The 20,051-nt window shown below is 41.9% G+C and overlaps 2 protein-coding genes across 11 annotated transcripts; both read left to right on the forward strand.

The window, feature by feature from the left end:
* The first annotated feature begins 2,945 nt into the window (after positions 1 to 2,945).
* Positions 2,946 to 8,573, forward strand: srsf7a (serine and arginine rich splicing factor 7a). Of its 4 annotated transcripts, XR_009941146.1 has the most exons (10): positions 2,946 to 3,085; positions 3,848 to 4,078; positions 4,294 to 4,476; positions 4,586 to 4,666; positions 4,751 to 4,789; positions 5,263 to 5,307; positions 6,005 to 6,127; positions 6,393 to 6,486; positions 6,892 to 7,353; positions 8,148 to 8,573. XR_009941146.1 is itself a non-coding variant. In XM_062552610.1 (8 exons), exons 2-8 carry the CDS (start codon positions 3,855 to 3,857, stop codon positions 8,197 to 8,199), a joined length of 747 nt encoding a protein of 248 aa, XP_062408594.1. In that variant the 5' UTR covers positions 2,946 to 3,085; positions 3,848 to 3,854; the 3' UTR covers positions 8,200 to 8,573. The 4 variants fall into 4 exon arrangements, 1 of the variants encoding a protein (XP_062408594.1); XR_009941145.1 differs by having other exon boundaries at positions 6,393 to 7,353; XR_009941144.1 differs by lacking the exon at positions 6,393 to 6,486.
* A 770-nt stretch (positions 8,574 to 9,343) lies between these two features.
* On the forward strand, positions 9,344 to 20,002 carry LOC134099654 (heterogeneous nuclear ribonucleoprotein L-like). 7 transcript variants are annotated; one of them, XM_062552602.1, is made up of 14 exons: positions 9,344 to 9,492; positions 10,487 to 10,605; positions 10,711 to 10,948; positions 11,038 to 11,123; positions 11,904 to 12,000; positions 12,142 to 12,214; positions 15,533 to 15,568; positions 16,136 to 16,204; positions 16,532 to 16,812; positions 16,921 to 17,042; positions 17,518 to 17,722; positions 17,843 to 17,900; positions 18,079 to 18,204; positions 19,560 to 20,002. In XM_062552602.1, exons 1-14 carry the CDS (start codon positions 9,418 to 9,420, stop codon positions 19,616 to 19,618), a joined length of 1,644 nt encoding a protein of 547 aa, XP_062408586.1. In that variant the 5' UTR covers positions 9,344 to 9,417; the 3' UTR covers positions 19,619 to 20,002. The 7 variants fall into 7 exon arrangements, with proteins under 7 accessions (XP_062408586.1, XP_062408589.1, XP_062408588.1 ...); XM_062552605.1 differs by having other exon boundaries at positions 18,097 to 18,204; XM_062552604.1 differs by having other exon boundaries at positions 17,518 to 17,719.
* The last annotated feature ends 49 nt before the right edge of the window (positions 20,003 to 20,051 follow it).

Genomic DNA, 20,051 nt, shown 5'->3' on the forward strand with positions numbered 1-20,051 from the left:
TGTGCTGTCCCCGATGCTAAAATCTAAATTTTACCATGAAATATTATTCCTAAAATCACTCTGAAATCTTCTTTTCTTTTTATTCTGATGTACATCTATGTCCCAACCAAAGATCATAGAGCGCTACGCGTAGCGCTCTATGATCTTTGGTCCCAACTATGTGTAGGCTATAACATGTATTTTTCATAAGAAATTAATATTTTTTTTAATTTAAAATACTAATTATAGGTGCGTCCTCAGGTTTTGACTCATTCGTGTTACCCCATCATATTTTCCCTCCTAAAAAAAGAGTATTCGACAAATCACATATTTAGTTGAAAATTAGATCATTAAGCCTTCTGAAGGCCAAAGGAAGGCCAAAAGTAAGTTCTTTCATTTTTATTTCTTGAATATCTTATGAAATTGTACATCTGACAGACTCGGTCAATCTAAAATTTCTTTCCTGTTACCGAAATTATTTTTTAAAGTAATCGATAACATCAAAAAATATTGAGTGATATTAAAGCATTAGTATGTGTTCAATGTCCTCATGAAGTTAGAATAGACATCAGGTGCCCATAATTAATTTATTTCCATATTTTATGCAAAAAAATCATTGCTGTTATACTCAGTGCTGTTACTTTTACTAAGAATAATAGCACTGAAAGCCATACAAAAAATGAAAATAGTCCCTTGAGTTTAACCAAAACATTTTTTGAATACTTTCATTTGTGTGTTGATAGATTCTGTGAAAAAAATTCCTAAAAAAATTAGTTTATTATGACCGCCGCTAGCGTAGCTAGCGAAGCGGTCATATAGTTGTTGTCAAAGTTTTTTTTTTTTTTTTTTTTTTATTCTTTTTTCCCGTCATTTTTCGTCAACGATTCCCGGGACACCGTAACACCGGAGCGCATGAAACTTGGTGGGCATGTAGCCCCAGTAGAGTTCTATGGAAAATTTTCGTTTCGTCCCCGGGGGTCACTCCACCCCCGCGCTGCCCCCGCCCGAAGCCCAAAAATGACAGTTTTTCCTACATAACTACCTGAACCGTGGCACCGAGGATGACAAAATGTTTATGGTATGTTGTTCTCTAGAGCTTGCATCAACTTAGCTTATAACCAGTCATTTGTGATTTGCCCCCCCATCGTAAAAATTGAAAATGCAATGTAATATTGCTTTAATTGCCCATATCTTCAGATGAGATGTTATGAACTGCACCAAATTTCATGTGTATGATTAACCTGACACCCTCTGGGAGTAAGCCAAGTTTTGTGGAATTTCATCCATGGGGGGCTATAAAATAAATGGATTTATGTGTACATTCAGGACTGTATACCCATCGGCCAGTAGATGGTGGTATTATCTGGAGTCTAAATCCCCCCCTGGGGATTTCAAAAACTGTTCCAAACATCTCAATCTCTGCTAGTTTTTGTCCTAGAAACATATAAGTGACACCATTAGAAACCTTTAATCAACTAGTTTCCAAATATGTTTTAAAAGAGAATGGTTGCTCTGGGTGCAACAAACATGCAGGAACACACACACACACACACACACACACACACACACACATAAATACACACACACACACACATACCTACACACACACGCACCACTACATACACACATGTACATAAAACATTATACAAACACATGCACAAACACGCCCACACGCATGCGCACATACACCCTTACACACACACACACACACACACCTACACACACACACACACACACATGCACACACACATCTTTGAGTACATTTTGTGAGACCACCGGAGCTGAGAAGTGAGTGTGTGTGTGATGTACTATAGTGTGTGGGTGCGTTTCTGTGTGCCCATCTGTGTGTTTGCATGTGTGTATATGTGTGTATGTGCATGTTCTGTGTGTGTTCTCTTTCTTTCTCTCTCTCTCTCTCTCTCTGTGTCTGTGTTATCTGTGTGTATTCTGTGTGTGTTCTCTCTTTCTCTCTCTCTCTCTCTGGGTGTGCCTGTGTGTGTGTGTGTGTGTGTGTGTGTGTGTGTGTGTGCGAGTGTGTGTGTGTGAGTGTGTGCCTGTGTATGTGTGTTTGTGTGTGTGTGTGTGTGTGCACACGCGCGCATGTGAGTGTGTGTGTGTGTGTGTTATCTGATATTGGAGTGACAGTGACGGCAGAGAACACAGTGAACATATACTCAGAGACACATTAAACACACACACAAGCAGACACACACTCACACTAGACAGAGAAGCACTCATACACAAAAGCAAGCGCACACATGCACACACTCATTTACATACATAAAAGTTGCAGTAGGGATGGAGTAGGCGATGGAAACACAAGCGTGATTGATATTTGCGGAGAGAATGTGCAGGACTGAGCGGCGGTCATATTGTGTATCGCTTTGCGGTACATCTAGTTTTTGGAGGTTTTCAACTAGCAAATGGCACTCATTCGGTGGAATGTCCCTAAGACTCAGTGTCAGTAGCTTTACTGCAGCACAAGGGGTTGCAGCTTATTTGACCTGTGTCATTTCATGAACTACACTGTTATACACACATGAAACCCTCAACTTATCTATGATGTTGATCTCAAATCACAAAAGATGCCTTTGACACCATCAGCCATCAGGACATCCTCAAGACCTGCTCAGTCGTTGCTTAAAAAACACAATTAGCAAATTCTCCAAAAAACTACCGCCCCATCTCAAAAAAAGTGAATGAAGAAAGACAGACCAATTCTCAGTTCACAAGGCCTAGGCCTGGTTTGGTGTCAGCCAGTCTAATTTGTCTTCATTCAATTTGACCCACTACAATGAAGATTCTACAATAACAACAAATAAACACTGTCTGAAGTTATCACTTTTCTATTGATGCTGTTAACAGCTGCTGGCTTTCTGTTTTGTTTTGACTTGCTTGCTCCATGAACTGTGAGCGGCAAAACCGTTCACCATACATGGCCATTCTTCCTGTTGATTGCGGTGGCGCGCGGAAGTACCTGAAAAAGGAGCAAGCCGTACTGCTGGCTCTGGTTGCTTGGTTGCGCACTGCGAGATTAGGTGTGCGACATTTGCAGTAACCTCGCGCTAATAATCTGCAACTGAACACGGAACTGGGTGTTCAAACGGTAACGTTTAAGGAAAATTGTTATAGCAGTGTAATATTAATTCCCAACGTTATCTAAACGGCACGGTAATGCTAGAGTGCATGGGTAGACCATTGTGTGGTTGTTTATTTGAATAGCTGATTTGGCTACTCTGGTTAGCCTAGCTTAGTTATTGCTAGTGAGTTAACGTGAAGTCAGCCTGTCGCTGTCTTGCTTTGTAGAGGGGCCTATTCATTTGAATCTTTCTATCAGATTATTTGCCTTTGTTACTGTCAAATTTGTATATATGAATGATTCTCATCAGACGACGATGAGCATCGTGTGGTGTTGTATTGTGTCTGAAGATGATTTATTTAATATTTATAGCCTGTTTACTATGTCGGTTTATAGCTAGGCTAAGGTTAGCTGTAAACGTGACCGAATGTTGCCGTCAACATGCTTCCTTGTAGCTGATATGCCTTGCGAGGCTAACTGTCTGGTTGGTAACGTTAACCAATAGCATCTGACCATGGTGTATAGATGCAACATTGGTCAGTTCAGTAGTTATGTAATTTAAGACGAAATCAATAACATAGAAAAACCAAGCTATATTGTTGCCCTGTCGCGTATCTTAGTGTGCCTTTAGTAATAAACTTAAGTTAGCGAGTGAGCTAACAAGCTAACAGGATTCCGGCTGAACCATAACATGGCAACAACCAAAGCATCTATCAGACTTCTACTCTCAGGAAAGTTGAAGTACTAGTATATTGTTTTTAGAGTAACATGTCGTGTTTTAATGTTTAGGAGGGCGATGTCTTACTACTCATCATCCCGAAGTTCCTCTCGGAACTTGGAATGTAAAGTTTACGTTGGAGACTTGGGTAATGGAGCTGCAAAAGGCGAATTGGAGCGGGCGTTCAGCTACTATGGCCCTCTGCGCAGCGTCTGGGTGGCCAGGAACCCTCCAGGATTTGCGTTTGTGGAATATGAAGACAACCGTGACGCTGAGGATGCTGTGAAGGGCATGGATGGAAAGTAAGCAAGACGAATCCTCTGCTTTGGACTATAACAGATTTTTGAGTTCCAAGTTGGTCCTCTCCTGTATTTGCCTCTGACACTAACATATTGCCTATGCATATTGAGACATGGCTAGTTGCACTGTTGCCAAGCACCATATCAAATGCACTTTTTAGAATGGTGCTGATTTTGTCCCCATCTTCCTGATTGCTGTCATATCTGTCTTTTCCCAGAGTACTTTGTGGATCACGCATACGGGTGGAGCTGTCTACAGGTTTGTCCCGGAAGTCTCGTTATGGTCGACCTGGCCGCCGCTCTTTTGACCCAAATGATCGATGCTACCAGTGTGGTGATCGGGGGCACTATGCCTATGACTGCTACCGTTTCAGCAAGAGGGGAGGCAGTCGTCGCAGCAGGTGAGACCACCACTTCATCTTCAGCACCCCGCCTCCCAAGGCCTTATGATCATGTTATTATACATGATTTAGAAAGTATATATTATATATGGTGTCTTCCCTCCCCCAGGTCCCGTTCTAGATCCAGGTCTCGCTCTAGGTCCAGGGGACGAAGGTACCGCTCGCGGTCTCGCAGTCGTAGCAATGAAAGGTAATCGCTCCACCACCAATTCATGTTGTTTCTACCACGTTATGTGAGTGATCTGCTGATGTATATGTCTTCTTTTCCTCTCAGGAGGTACCGGTCACCATCTTACGCCAGGCGCCGTAGCAGGTAAGAAAATGCCAGAGAGATTATTGCTTTATACTGTATATTGTGAACTGGAGAAAAGCAGGTCCACACTTTTGAGGGAAAGCATCAGCTATGTTTGATATCACCTCCCAGGTTTGCATTGTGCAGAATAACATTGACTATGACAATGATCATGTATGATACGCATGTATTGTCAATAAACTTTTGGTATGTTTATGTAATGTATCTTTTAAAATCTTATAATCGAATTTTTTTTTGGCAATATAAACTAAATTGCGGGACTAACATTCATCAATGCTGATGTTAATTTACAGAATTGCCATTTTTATATGTAGAACAATTCTGGGTTAAAAATGGCTTAGTTCGCTGCCCAAACATATAATGAAGGGTTTGAGTGTTCTCTAAGTTGTGATGTCTGTATAGTAAACCGTCAGTCTATTGCCCTTTTTTTGTCATTAATGTCAGAATTCTCTATTCCTCTGCCCCTTTTAAAGGTCTGCCTCTCCTGCACGATCTAAGTCTAGGACTCCTGTACGGAGGTAAGCAGTAACTTGAGATTCTATTGAGTACTGAAGTGTGACGTTCCATTTTCATGACTGCAGTGTCACGGGATCTAAAGAAACTTTCCAAGTGGTATAAATAGCATTGGATTTAGATATGTGGCATCATATCTAGCTAATAAGTTGTTTTTAAATGTAGGCTATAACCGGGCAGCAGCATAGCTACATAACAGATTCCCTGGCAGGTGTAATAGAAAGAAACAAAATTGCAGTGGATATTTCACGTCTTATGTGTGCTATATGAATAAATGTGACTTGACTTGACTTGACTTATCAAAGACTGGTGGCTGTTAAGTGTGACGTTTTTTGCCTCTAAAATAAAGGCAAGGTCTCTCTTTTTTTTCTACGGAGGAAACCCATGCTAAAATAAAGCTCTGTAGCCACAAATTTGATCGTGTTGATATGTTGTAGTATGTGATTCCTTCAGTGTAACAACTACTGTCTTCGAAACATTGTAAAATGGTTGAAATAGATTAAGAAAGCCACTGCTATGGTGACTACTATGGTTAGATTGGTTTGTTTAGATCCAGTGAAGTTGCTGCCTTGACAACACTACGTCATGGCTTTGGTACTCCTATTGGGAGTTACTTCAGTGCAGCACCTAATGTAAGGGCCAGTGATCTAGGCAAGCAAAGATGTATGTAAACATGTTGTTTTTTCCCCCCACTTGCCTCAGTCGTTCGCGTTCTCGTTCACGGTCTGCATCACGTCCACGTGGTCGATCTGCATCACATCCACGTGGTCGATCTGCATCCCGCTCCCGATCCAGGTCACGCACCCCCAGTGCTAAGAGAAACAGGTAAGAATCAGCTCCACTTGCTGTGACCGGAAGTGCCAGGATTTCAAAGAGTAGGCTGTGTTTTTGCTCAGAATTGTAATAAAAAATAGAAAATATAGTATTTTTAATGTACATGTTTATTTTTGCAAATGTTCTTTAGCCACTCACTCTTAATTAAAAAGAAGGTTACTGCTACTTCATGTTAGATTCAGTGGTTTCACAGTCAGGTTAGGCTTGCTTGAATAAGTTGAGGCTAGCTTTTCAGTTGGCCTTGACTACATGGCAGAGATGAACCGTCGCCTGAACTTCGCTGACATCCCAGAACGCACCGAGCTACACATGTGACGATGGACAGCCGTCGATGGAAATGGGTGAAAGAGGTCAGGTGTAGGGTGGGGATAGTAAGGGTTAGTCAGGGAAGATAGTAATGTTTCCCTTCAGAAACAAATGTTAGGGATAGTCTTTCAGATCCCCAAGAATTTCTATCTTTAATTGCCTGTTTTTTTAGATACATATAGTAATAAAAGCTTAGAATGACTGCTTAGCTATAAAGGCAAACACAGCTTAGACTCCAAGAGGCACTTATTGGGTAAGGGGATATAGAGGGCAGGAGGGGGGCAACAGGGCGTGGTCTTCTCTCTTGTCTTCCCCCCAGATCCATCCTCATATTGATTAGCCGCAGGGTGCATCAGAGAACCCCCCTCCCAAATCCAAAAGAGAGAATCGGCTCGTGATCATACTCCGTTGACCAATTGCTCCAGGCTGTTCCCTTTTTTTTTCTAAAGAGTGTGGGAGTCGACGGCTCAAGCACTGACCAGGGTTCATCCTTGCTGTGTAAAACGTCCTTCGGGAGGGTGAGAAAATGCCCTGAGATCAGCCTCCGCCACGGTGGTTTCATGAGGTCGTCCGACGCACGTTCTGACCAAGACGCTCCTATCTGCACACACACACAGTTGTTCCACCTACCCCATCCCCTCCCAGAAATCCATGCACTACTACTACCGACTACCACATCTACTGCAAACCAGTGCTACGCTGAGAGAGAGCTCAGTCGACCAGTTATGGTCCCCCACACCTTCAAATCTGCGGCCTCAATGCTTAGCTTCTCTGAGGGTGTGTGTGAGAGAGAGAGAAAGAGGGAAAGGAGAGCTGACGAGAGATCAGTCTTCAAGACCCTCCGAGTGTGTCTTCAAGTTCTAGCATCCGTCGCTTCTCTGTACATGTTGTTTCTGCCACTGTCTTCAAAGGTAAAGAAAAACCCCAAGAGTCGCTGTTATTCTTGATCAGAACCGAACCTTTTATTCACTTGTGCTCTTTTTGTATTGACCTACTCAGAGCATGCATTGTCTTGTCAAAGTTCGTGTGTGTGTGTGTGTGTGTGTGTGTGTGTGTGTGTGTGCGTGCGTGCGTGCGTGCGTGCGTGCGTGCATGAGTGGGAAGAACATAAGACTTGATTCTATTAATAACTTTGGAGGTGGCCCTGCAACCTATGTTAGGGCTAAACATAGATTTTACACATAGCTTCACTAATGTTGTTCATGCTAATGGTGTTAGGGTGTGATTGATAAAGATTGCTGAGAGTTAATGTCTTTGAGTTAATGCCTTGTATGGCCATAGAGTCTCTGTAGTGTTCTTTCTTTTGTGATATTGCAAGGTGAAGTCATGATGGTGAGCATTGTCCAATTATTTGGTTGTGTAACTTGTAGGCTAACAAGGCTAACTTGTAACCTTTTTTTTGTTTTGTAGTATTTCTCTGAGGGCAGATGTGTCTATTAATCCCATACAGTCAAAACCTAAAGTAATTTTAACCCAATGATGTGGTTGTAGTGTAAGGGATTTAAGGATGGGTCAGAATCTTAGCTTGAGTATCCTAAGACATGTTCATGGAAAGGTATGACTGGCAGTGAAAGGGGGTTGGTGGGTTGAGGTTCATCCCACCCCAGATACTGCTAATAGATGCAGGTCAGAGTGGTTTCTGTGAATTGTAATTGATTGCTGACATTTTCACAACTGCATTAACACCTCTCTGTGTTTGTTTCAGCCGTTCCCGCTCTCCCAGCCCGAAGAAGAGCCCCACTCCTGGAACAGACTGATAGGAGATGAAACCTAACCCAAACCCCCTATCTCCCTCTTTTTTTCCCCCAAAGCTGTCTTCTTTCCCCCCAAGGACTACTGTTCGTGTTAAGTCTCACCCGCATACAAATGTAAAAATGAATGTCCTTGATCTACCAATTAATTACCAACTCTTTTTTTTGTCATTGTGTACAAGGCTGAAGTAGAAAGGACAGTGGCTTTGGTCAGTGATTGTTTTTACCAGTTTGAATTTTTACAACATGCCACATTTGTTGAGCCTTTCTTTTATGACAATGTTATTTAATTAAAGAAACAAAAAGAGGGCTGTGTTCAACATTTTATTTTTGCTGGATGTTTAGTATGGTTTTGAAATAAATCAGTCCATTACCACTGACTTGCCTATTTATTTTATGTTAACCTGTTTGAATGAAAGTGACTAGTATCATGTTATTATGCGTGCATTTAGCATGTGAAATTGATATTATCCCAACCTTTTGTCCCGTAAACCTGTTTTTCTTCAACGACACTTTCTATTACCAAGGGGAATTAGTACTTTTTGCATAAGGCATTTTCATCACAAAGAATAAGAACATGGGGGTGAGTGAAGGACATAACAGAAACCAGGTAGGCTAAATCTGATGTCTTGCGGAGGATACGCACGCACTGATCAGTCTTGAGCAGGTCTTGAGTGATGAACTAGTTAGCCATTACGATAATAATAAAAAAAAATGTTCAAAACATTTTTCATCGGTGCTAGTCGTCATACGAATGCACGTTGTGGGATTCTGCATTCTGCAAACAGCGTAAGTATGAGTCTTGTTTGTAGTTAATTCTTAACGGAAAATAACTACCTTACATTTCTTGATTTCCCTTATCTATCTATCTATCTATCTATCTATCTATCTATCATCGAGTGAAACAAACAGATAGGCATAGGCAGAGCTATGGCTCTGGGCATAGGCATAATGGTGATACAGTTTGAAACTCAAATTTGGCTACGCCCCAGCAGTGAAGGTCATAATCTCATCTCAACATGTCGCCTTAGTTGAGGGGGTTGTTCTGGTTGCGTTGTTTGATTGTTATTGGGTAGGAGATCGGCATATTCAAATTGATATGCGAGTGGGCCAATTGGGTGTTGGGCTTGCTGTTGGAGGGAGTGGTTAGTAGATCTGTTTCACCGTTCGTCCATTTCGTTACCAGTGTGAGACCGTGTATTTAGCTAGCATAACGGGGACAAGATGGCTGCGACAGGTCGTTACTACAGCGAAGGCGGCAGAGCAACGAAAAGGCAAAAAACCGAAAACGACGGGATGGTAATAACTAAACCCCATTTATATCTGAAACTAATGAACTATGAAATAATTGTATGGTTTCATCCTACACTAAGAAGGAAAAATATTGCGTTGCCCGCAATGCAAGATGCGACAAACACTAACATGACCGCAATGCTAGCTAGGAAGCAAACTAGCAGGACAGTCGATGAGACGCGCTTAAATTTCGCATTTACACGAGTTGACCTGACGCCAGTTAAATCTGCGGTTCACAATATTGAATACGGCTTTGTAGAGGGCATACAAGATCAGAGGAGTTTATCAATTGTTCTGTGTGTTGGTTAGATAGTTTGCTAACGTTAAATCTTAGCCGGCGATTACTAATGCTCGATGGCTAACGTTGACCTAACGCGGCTTTGTTTGCAGAATGAATGGCCCGTAGTCGGCCCACGTTTTGTAGTCGTTGCAATTTAATTACAGATGCATATACTATGCTCCCCGTCTTATATATATTTATTTAGCAGATTATTATCTTTTTCCATATTGAGTTCTCCTGAATGTGATTATTTTCTTAATTTTTTTTAAAATCAACGTAACGTTAACGGCCTCTTGGAGGGGGGGATTCCGAACGCTAGCATATTTAGCTATTAGGCTTGGCTAGCATTAGCTTTGGCCTAATGTTAACATTTTCACGTGACTCTGTTGAACTTAAACATTGTGCACTCGCTGTATTGCTTTTCTTTTAAACTGCATGGATGTTTGACGTTTTCCATCGACTATAAGACCTTATAATATTATATTGACGTAGAGCCAATTTCTTTGACCGAGGCCATGCTTGGCCAAGGCAAGGCGTTTGCACTCTTTGTCTGCACCCATTTCCTAAGCAGGCAATACGCACAGCTTTTTGCCAGTTATGTTACGTTCCGGCTAGTTTGAGTATACTGTAAATGCAAGTAACGGTACTATAATAATGTAGTTCTGGTTAAATGGATTCGATGCTTTCAATCACGTCTAAGCGATTTTTTTCGTGTTTCAGGAGGGCTACGAGGACCCTCACAAGACGCTCCCCTCCGTCGTTATTCACGTAAGGGGATTGGTTGATGGCGTCACGGAAGCAGACCTCGTTGAAGCCTTACAGGAGTTTGGCCCAATCAGGTATTTTTTCAATTTTTCTTCTCAGTACATGCTTGAGCCATGGAGACGTCGCAACCTTATTCGCCTTACTGAATAGGCCATGAACATTGTATTTTCCCCATGCAGTTATGTGGTTGTGATGCCAAAGAAGCGCCAGGCCCTAGTTGAATATGAGGATATGAGCGGGTCGTGTAATGCCGTGACCTACGCGAACGACAACCAGATCTACATAGCAGGCAATCCTGCCTTCATCAACTATTCCACAAGCCAGAAAATATCACGTCCAAGCGACGCAGATGATTCCCGGAGTGTGAACCTGGTTCTCTTACTCACCATCATGAACCCCATTTATCCCATCACAACAGTGAGTCTGACTACTATGCTTTCTTATTTTTAGCTTTACATAAATAGTTTGTTACATAAGTATAATCAATTTATTTGTTTTCTGTGCAGGATGTGCTGTACACTATTTGCAACAATTGTGGTCCCGTTCAGAGGATTGTTATCTTCCGGAAAAATGGTGTCCAGGCCATGGTGGAATATCCTTTTGTAATCTGAATTTCTTCATTCCTCAACTGGTTCAAGAGTGAAATATTTTAAACACAACCATTAATTAACCATGTAGACAAAAAAGAAAGTACTGAGAGCGCTACTAGGAGTAGTAAAAAAATTGTAGTAAATTCCACACTGGTGCTCTTTTGAGGCCGGGCAAAAATTGAAGTAAGAAAAGTTGATCAAAGGCACTCTGAGTGCCTTTGACCAACTTTTCTTACATAAATTAACCATATAGACGGGTGGATATGGAATCTTTTGAAAACTATGAAATCTGCTAACAGTTGCTAACAAAAGGTAGTGTTTTGTTCATACCACATACCACTCAGAACTGGGCTGCATCCAACTGTTTTTAACACAGATGTGACTTCACCTTCATTGACTAGTGTTTTTGCGACTCATCTAATGCTGCATCAGCCCATTCTGTCTTTATGAGCACATAATTGGGAATAATGAAGCAGGATAAGTGCACTTCATTTGGGAAGTTATTTGTCAACCATGTTTTGGTGATCATTTCAGGGATTTTATATGCCAGTCTTGTTTAAATCTATACATTGGCCATACCTTGCAACATAGGACAAATAAAGTGTCACGTGTATACAATACGTTTTTGAAAATACAGCCATAATGTGTAAAAAGACCATACAAATGTGATTGAGTTGTATTGGCTTGAGGCAGGAATGTGATGTAGAGGCGAGGATTCTCTTCATGTACACGATTCTTTCACATCTGCTTTGTGCATGATCATTTTCCTTAATTCGAAACACGTTTGATTCGGTTCAGAGTGCTCAGAGAGCTAAGGCTTCTCTCAATGGAGCAGACATTTACTCTGGTTGCTGCACATTGAAGATTGAGTATGCTAAGGTGAGTACCAACCTAGAGGCTATATTTCCATGATTAAATTAACTACCCTTGCCTTAGGTCGCACTGAACTTTAAAAAAAAAAAAAGTTTGGTTTTGTCGTGTGGCATCATGCTCTCTTCCTTTTGTCCCCCCGCTCTGTAGCCAACCCGTCTCAATGTTTTCAAGAATGATCAAGACACCTGGGATTACACCAACCCAACTTTGAGCGGCCAAGGTAAAACAAACCGCCATACTTCGTCAATACTGACACTACCCAGCGCCCATACTGCCACTGTGGAGAACAAGTGGGTAACAGGGAGGGTGGGTTTGGTGAGGTGGCAGACCTCTGGGGTAGGTAACATTCATGTATTGTAGCCTTTACTCTAGTACTATGTTCTGGCTTTCTCTTGGGACATGTCTTTACATACATTCCTACACATTGAGCTTTGGTGAGTGTGGAAGCTGATCACAAAAGCATTGATGGTTTCTTAGTGTGGTCATCATTGTTGTGATCAGCCCCTTCGCCAAGCATCCAGACACATTTACGGAGTGCAAGGATCAACTTTATCATGCTTCATTTGTCTGTAGACAAGAATAATGCTCTAAAAGCTTTCTGCCGCATTGGCTGGCTGCTTTGAATAAATAGTCTGATTGGCATTAATGGCAAAGTATGTAAGGGCTGGATGAATACACTTAAGTACACACTTGCACTGCTAAGAGTGAAGTGTTTGTATTCTGATTTTATTGAAAATTGGCATTAGAATGGTTGTCCCTTATTTGTCAATATTGGATGATCATGGGTTGTTACTGAATATACTTGATCTCAAGGCCTATTTGTCGCTGAAGCTTCCTCTTCAGAATGATTTGTCAAAAATCACAGGTAACGTGGGTCTACTTGTACATTACAACATCAAACATGGTTGTGATATGTTGTTGACCCAATCAACGTGACTACCTGTTGTATTTAGAATTGACAAAAATATCAAAATGTCCTGTGATTGCAGAGTGGTCAATTTTAGTGGTTTAGCAGTATTTTCTCACCACTCTGCTGCATCTTGACAGTAAAGTTATTAGGCTTTATGCAATTTCTAAAACCACAACTGTAAACGTTGGCCTTGATGCCTAAATTCAGCCCAATCATGCTTTGCGAGACAGAATGATCTTGTCTTGAAACGGGGCCACAATTGGCCCTACGCAGTTGCTCCTTGCACCTTAGGGCCCGTTATCTGAATATCCTTTTGACACTCCGAAAATCAACTGCCTCAACCAAATGCACTGGAACACATGGGATCAATACATTTGTCTGTTCGCAATTGAAGACACACAGCTGTTTCTCAGTACCATTCCTGACACCACCACCACCACTACCACCACCACCATGCCCACCACCAATTCTTCAAGGACATTTCCACTTTCCGTTACAAAACGAAACAAATCTGCCACAATTATCCCCTGAATGCAGTGGGAAGGGCACAAAGAAACTGCAAGAAACCGAGAAAAGACATTTGTGACAGTCCATTAAAGCAGACATGATGATCACTCGACACATACTTCTATTGTACTACTACTACCGTACAGATCCTGCGCCACGAAGACATCCTACTCTTTATTTTTTCCATGGCACAACACATGCTTCCCTGGGCTTCTGGGTTGTTGGTACGCTTGGCATTAAGTTATGCTCTCCACGCCCTCCCAGCGGTTGTGACGTAAGTCAAGACACACGCCACTTGAGACATAACTTAAATAGTGAGTCATGACCTCACTGTCGTCAGAGGGACCCGTTTGACACATCTCCAGAAGGGGAAGGCGACTACACTTGACACACCTGATGCAAACAGACATCTCGCAACTATGGGGACCCAAGTCCACACCAAACACCAAACTGATGAAGCCTACAGACAAACATGACCCTGATGCCCACCATAGCACACAGAACACGTGTGTTTTTACTACCACCTGTGAACACTACAGATAAACATGCCAACACGTCACCTACATCCTCCTCAATTGTTCCTGTCGGTTGTGCACGTCACAGACCAGTAACACTTAATGCAACACACTGGAAGAAGTCTTAGAAAAAAACAAAAGGCCACGAAGACATTGCAAACATGCCAACAACAAGCATACGCACTGACATGCAGACAGACTACATGCCTAAATTTCCTCTAATGCTCTACGGTATGTCTGCTGGGAACCAGGTGTATGTATGTCTGTGTGTGTGGTTTTTTTTTTTCCTTTTTTCTTTTTCCTTCCCTTCCTCCTGCTCTTTATCATCTGTCCTTGCTCTGGCTACTTGCCTTTTCTCCACCGCTTTCTCCTTTCATAGTGCAACTCTTGTGTGGATGTTTTTTTCCCCCTCTCCTTTTTCCCATAAGTCTTTGATGAGGCCTGAGTAACACCTTCCGTATGATGCAGGTTGGGCATTGTGTGGCTAGTGTGGACGGCAGTCTGTCTGAAATGTGCAAAGTGCCAGCTTTATGCTCCACGTACGATGCAAGCAAGCAAAGTGTGCTAAAAGGATCTCTGGTTGGAGAAAACGGGCTTCTACTGCAGTGGCAATAAGGAAATGAGTAGTCAGTCACTTGGTGGCAACTGAAGAAAGAGGAGTGGATGGACTGGAGGACCTGGAAAGGATGGATCAAATTGGAAAAGGGAGATGATGGAGAAAAGGAGGCTGCTAGTGTGAATTTTCTGCGCACGCTACCAGCATTGGCCTTCTCTCCTCTTAAGTGTGTTCTGTAAGTAACCACAAGCTTCTGTTGTATTGGAAAAAATATTTCATCTGATTAAGTGTTTATTTTTGTTTTTGTTTTAAGATTACCAATGTAAAACTTTGTCTTCAATACTGTGTTGCACATTAACCAGCTGGTTAATGCTCTCCTGTGTCTGAATTATATGGAACACTACCTTAGAAACTCAAAGCCCATTTTTAGAGTTTGTTAGCTGATTTGTTCCCTATAAATTAGGTGCTGCCTTTTTCCCAGCGTGTAAGTTTTCATAAATGATGTAGAAACAGGCCAAAGAAGTATCCTAGCCCCCCAGTCAGTGCTGAAATGGTTCATACTGGCTTACCCCTGTGGAATTTGAGGAACAGTTCTCTAATTGTATATATAAAAGATGGGGACTATGAGTTTTGCCTAGTGAATATAGTTTGCAACTGAGGAGTTGTACAGGTCAATCACTTGAGTTACCCCCTGGGTCTGCATAGTTGTGGATGTTTGTGACCTTAAAGACCAATAATCAGTTGTCACAAATACTGGTCTTTCAACCTGATTGTAGACTGATAAAAGCGCTTATGAATCAGGTTGGTCAGTGTCAGTATTCTCATGCTTCTTTGCCTTGTTGTATTGGGGAATTTACAGGGCTGATTTGTTTGAAAAGTTCAAGTTGTCTAACTATTGTTTTCTTTTCCCCATCTTGGCCAGGACGAATAAAATTATATTTTGAAACCATGTCACCTGTTGTAGAGAAACACATGAACTGTAATGGACTTTTTAATCTGTGGTACCTGGCCTGGAGTTTTTGATAATTTGCCATATGTGTACCTATACAGATGCTGATGCAGATGGCAATGGGAGCAATGCTCAAGGTGTGTGTTCGTGCTAGGCACTCTCCCTCCCACTCCCCCACCCCTTCTCAACTACATTATAGATCATATCTGCTGAACTTCCATAGCCGGGATTAGCTGTGGGGACTGTTGGATTTGTTTGTGTTTGCTGTCTGTGGGAACCATGTTGTATTCAATTAGTGTTGCAGATTTAATCATCCCTGTCTCCATATGCATTCATCTTTTGTAAGAAATGTGCAGAATTTGCATGGTCATGGGCTTTTATTTATTTGTTCCCTGCATATGGAGTGGAAAATTGGCCTTAGGCCCACTTCATTCAGATGTTGTTGTAGAGTAAATGAGTCAGCTTTAAGGCTCCAGTACTTGAATTCTGAGTTTAGAGCTCCCCTTTCTGTGGTGTCTATGGCCTTCTCCCTATGTATCTCTGATTTCTTCAGTGTTAAGATAGATAGACGCCAGGCCCTACAATTGGACCAGTTTCTTACCCTATCGCTCTTCAGTCAATTCATCAATCACTGTCTCTTCTCTTCCTTCCCCTCTTTCTTTCATGTCCCCCCCCCCTTTTTTTTGTCTCTTGGTGCCTCTCAGATGTGAATGCCAACCCCAACAAGCGCCAGAGACAGCCTGCTCTGCTGGGAGACCACCCTCCAGAGTACGGTAAGGCTCTCTCGGGGGACACTTATCACCATTGGCGCGTGCCTCACTCACACAGAGGCAGGAATTGCTAAATTATTTAAAGTGACAAAATTCGGTCGGCTAAGCACAGTGGCAGCGTTAGGGGCCTGTGTAGATGTCACTCAGAGAAGCTTTTTGGAACTTTAGAGTCTTTCCTTCTGTTTCATGCACAGACTGAACTAAAGATATGTTATATTGCTATTATTGTGAGCGTTTCTAGTGTGTTTGTATTTACATATATATACATATATATTTTAATGTGTGCTTTTTTTTGGTTGTTTTTTAACTCGTTCATAAACTGACCCATAGGATCTGGGGATTTGTCTGCTATAGGTGGGCCGCAAGGTTACCACGGATACCACGATGATGGCTACTATGAGGGTCGTCGTGTGGGGCCTCCAATGGGTCCACGTGGAAGTGGGCCAAACCAACGGTACGGCGGAGGGCAGTACGGCCCTCCCCCTCCACCCCCTGGGGAGTACAGCCCTCACGCAGAGTCTCCAGTTGTCATGGTGTATGGTCTTGACCCGACGAAGATGAATGCAGACAGGGTCTTCAACATTTTCTGTCTGTATGGCAATGTGGAGCGGGTAGGTTAATATGTTGCAGTACTGTGTATCTGTGGGCATCTGGTTACGGTGGGATAATTGAGAGAAATCAGGCACTTCTAAAGCAACTTATTAATTTCACACACCCAGGTTAAATTCATGAAAAGCAAGCCTGGAGCCTGCATGGTGGAGATGGGAGATTGCTATGCTGTTGACCGAGCCATTTCTCACCTCAACAACAACTTCCTCTTCAACCAGAAACTCAATGTCTGGTAAGAGACTTCATTTTTGTTGGTCAGGTTTGACTTGTTGCACACGAATACCCCATAGTATTACATTATACATCAAAGTCTGGGACTTCTCCTCACTGGCTCTTAAATGCCTCACATCATGGAAACTATGGAGTGCACTCTGGAGTGATGTGTGTCTGCAGTGACACCTGAACATATGGCTTGCATGGAAGTCACCAGAACACCTCTCTTGATATTCCTGAGCAAACTTCTGATGCTGTATTTTGTGGTACTAAGGAATCTAAACAAATTTTGCAAAAGAGTCCTGTTTACTGAAATCAAAACATATATGGATAGTGTACTCACAGAATGGGCTGTGATCATGAGATGATTGCCAAATGTGATTAATGTTATGGGCTTAAAATTGTGTATGATCACTGACTACTTATAAGAGACCACATAATCCCTGTACAAGCAAACTGGTAATCTCATGTACTCTTGTACTCTCCTCCCTCAGTGTGTCCAAGCAGCAGGCAATTATGCTGGGCCAGTCCTACACACTAGATGATGGAAGCAACAGCTTTAAGGATTTCCATGGCAGTAGGAACAACCGCTTCAACTCACCAGAGCAGGCAGCTAAGAATCGCATTCAACACCCAAGCAACGTTCTGCACTTCTTCAATGCGCAGCCCGAAGCCACCAATGATATCTTCTCCCAGGTTGTATGTATTGAACGGTGGTCCATATCTTAACACATTCATTCATTCATTCATTCATTCTTATTTATGTGTACGTGTACTTATCTTGTCATGCATCATATTTCTTCTCCATTTGTCTTTCAGATTTGTGATGAACTTGGCATCAAGTGTCCCTCAAACGTCAAGCTTTTTACAGGAAAAAGTAAGAACGTTTTTCCTCTTGTAGGGCAAAGTGCAAGTTTTATGTTTGCTCTTGATCAGAAATGCCATGTTTACAAGTGCAATTGCTAAGTAACACTTTCAGTACTTTGTTGTTTGATATACCCAAACCCACATCTGTATTTACCCAGCCATATGAGTCTGTCTGACTAAAACCGCAGTTTCTATTGATCAATCAGATGGAGCCCCTGGAGAGCGCAGTGCTTCAGGCCTGCTAGAGTGGGAATCCATTAATGACGCTATGGAGGCACTAGCCATGATGAACCATTACCAGATGCAGAACCCTAGTGAGTTGCTCTTAATTCAAATGATTACAGGCATACCCATGGTGTTTGTCAGAAACAAATGTTAATGTTCTAAATGTCTAAACCAATGCAAATGCACCTAAGTACCGCTCAAATTAGGTTTGAATGTAGAGGTCAGTGATGGGATTTGTAACAAATGCCAATGTGTGTGGAATTGTTCATTCTTCATCTGCTTATAGTACACATTTTACCATCTTAATGAACTTGATCATAACTCTGTAGCTAGTCAACCACTTAACCTGGCATTTCAGAATCTGTTTTCAGACATGACCTCTGGACAGTGCCTGAGTAATTAGGTTTTCTAACGCAAACAAAGCCAAGTGTTCAGATATAAACCTTACAGATGTACATGGACATTGAACGGGTGGTAGGTTTTATACCTGGAGTAAATACTCAGAGTGGTTTAAGTGAGGGGAAGAGGCAGATTTGACGCACAATAGATAGTCTGGATATGGCGCATAACATAGGCTCAATGATTAATCAGGCTAATAGGGCTAGTCTTGATATTTAAAATAAAAATAAGATCTGCAAACATGTTTTATTTTCCCTTAATGGCAACTTGTTTCAGTCCCACTTGCTCCAAGATGCTCTTGAAATAAGATTCTGGGGATTGAGTGTTGCCCTTTTAAGACCTATGATGTAGGTAATAGTTTGTAGTATAGCACCCAAGTTAGCATTCTCATCAAAATGGTAGTTAAAACCGGTCTTCGTAAAGGATATTGTGGCAATCTGGCCAAAGCCTATAATGAAATCGTCACGCAGTGATTGTTATTTTGGCTCTTGGGGCCCAGTTTTGCACGCTTTTCTGCCTTCAGCTATTGGGTGTGCATAACACACATGGAGAACAATACCAAGATTGTTCATAGGAACCTCCCGTCTTTGCTAATTAGCACTTGTCATGAACAAGAATTAATGGATTAACTTCATTGTGACCGTCAACCCTACAAACGATACGATCAGTTTCACATGCAGCATTACCACTCCCTTCACAAGGTGTGGATCTACCTGTGTTCTAACCGCATGTCTTAAGATCTATGCTCACCTGTGTGGCCTTCGGACTTAGCACAAGGGGGCTGGTAGTGTCCGACCCAGGTGATCTCACAGTAAAATAATTTGGACGTTGTCTTCGCATGTAGCCTGATTGTTTTGATTCACGGATGTCAGGAGTCCAGTACAGTCTGAAAGGGGGAAAACATTATTTACCTTGCTGTTTTCTAAATGTAACTTGAGCGGTCTCTGCAAAAATGGTGGTGTTAATGTTGGTTAATGAATGTTGCCATATTTACTTGTATATTCTTTTAGACCTTGGCTGATTTTCTCTTCTTGTCCCTCCCTAGATGGCCCTTACCCCTACACGCTGAAGCTGTGCTTCTCCACCGCACAGCATGCCAACTGAGTAGCACCTGTCTGCAGGATGGAAAAGCCACAAACTACTAAAATCACTGCTTGACTTCATCTGCATTTTACCCTCTTGTGTGTAACGGGCAGTTGTTAGTGTTTTTTGTGTCTGCGGTCATATTGAGTTGTCTTCATATTGTTTCAAGATTTATTCATGTATCCTTTGCGAGTTCTACGAGAATGACTGACCAACATGAATAAGGAAATGTTTTTACTTAAGATGGGGATGATAAGCTTTTGTACCAGTATTTTTTTCTTTTTTACTGCTTTCCATCAATTTGGTTTTGTGTTGTGTTTAGCACCTGCCGAAAGTTCACACTTTGTAAGGAGACTGCATCTTGTGTTTTTGTTCTCAATAAAATTGATGAATAATTAAATTGAATTCCTTGCCTGTGGTCTTGTTTGTATCTTAAACGTACACATCATTCATC

The sequence above is a fragment of the Sardina pilchardus genome, chromosome 13, assembly GCF_963854185.1.
Source record: "Sardina pilchardus chromosome 13, fSarPil1.1, whole genome shotgun sequence".
Classification (NCBI taxonomy): domain Eukaryota; kingdom Metazoa; phylum Chordata; class Actinopteri; order Clupeiformes; family Clupeidae; genus Sardina; species Sardina pilchardus.

What these genes read in the sequence shown, in the direction of transcription:
- srsf7a (XM_062552610.1), top strand. Translation starts at nt 3,855, where the DNA reads ATGTCTTACTACTCATCATCCCGAAGTTCCTCTCGGAACTTGGAATGT. An exon ending in GTGAAGGGCATGGATGGAAA is followed by an intron (nt 4,079 to 4,293) that starts GTAAGCAAGACG and finishes GTCTTTTCCCAG; the next exon opens with AGTACTTTGTGGATCACGCA. An exon ending in GGAGGCAGTCGTCGCAGCAG is followed by an intron (nt 4,477 to 4,585) that starts GTGAGACCACCA and finishes TCCCTCCCCCAG; the next exon opens with GTCCCGTTCTAGATCCAGGT.
- LOC134099654 (XM_062552602.1), top strand. Translation starts at nt 9,418, where the DNA reads ATGGCTGCGACAGGTCGTTACTACAGCGAAGGCGGCAGAGCAACGAAA. An exon ending in CAGGAGTTTGGCCCAATCAG is followed by an intron (nt 10,606 to 10,710) that starts GTATTTTTTCAA and finishes TTCCCCATGCAG; the next exon opens with TTATGTGGTTGTGATGCCAA. An exon ending in AGACCACCCTCCAGAGTACG is followed by an intron (nt 16,205 to 16,531) that starts GTAAGGCTCTCT and finishes ACTGACCCATAG; the next exon opens with GATCTGGGGATTTGTCTGCT.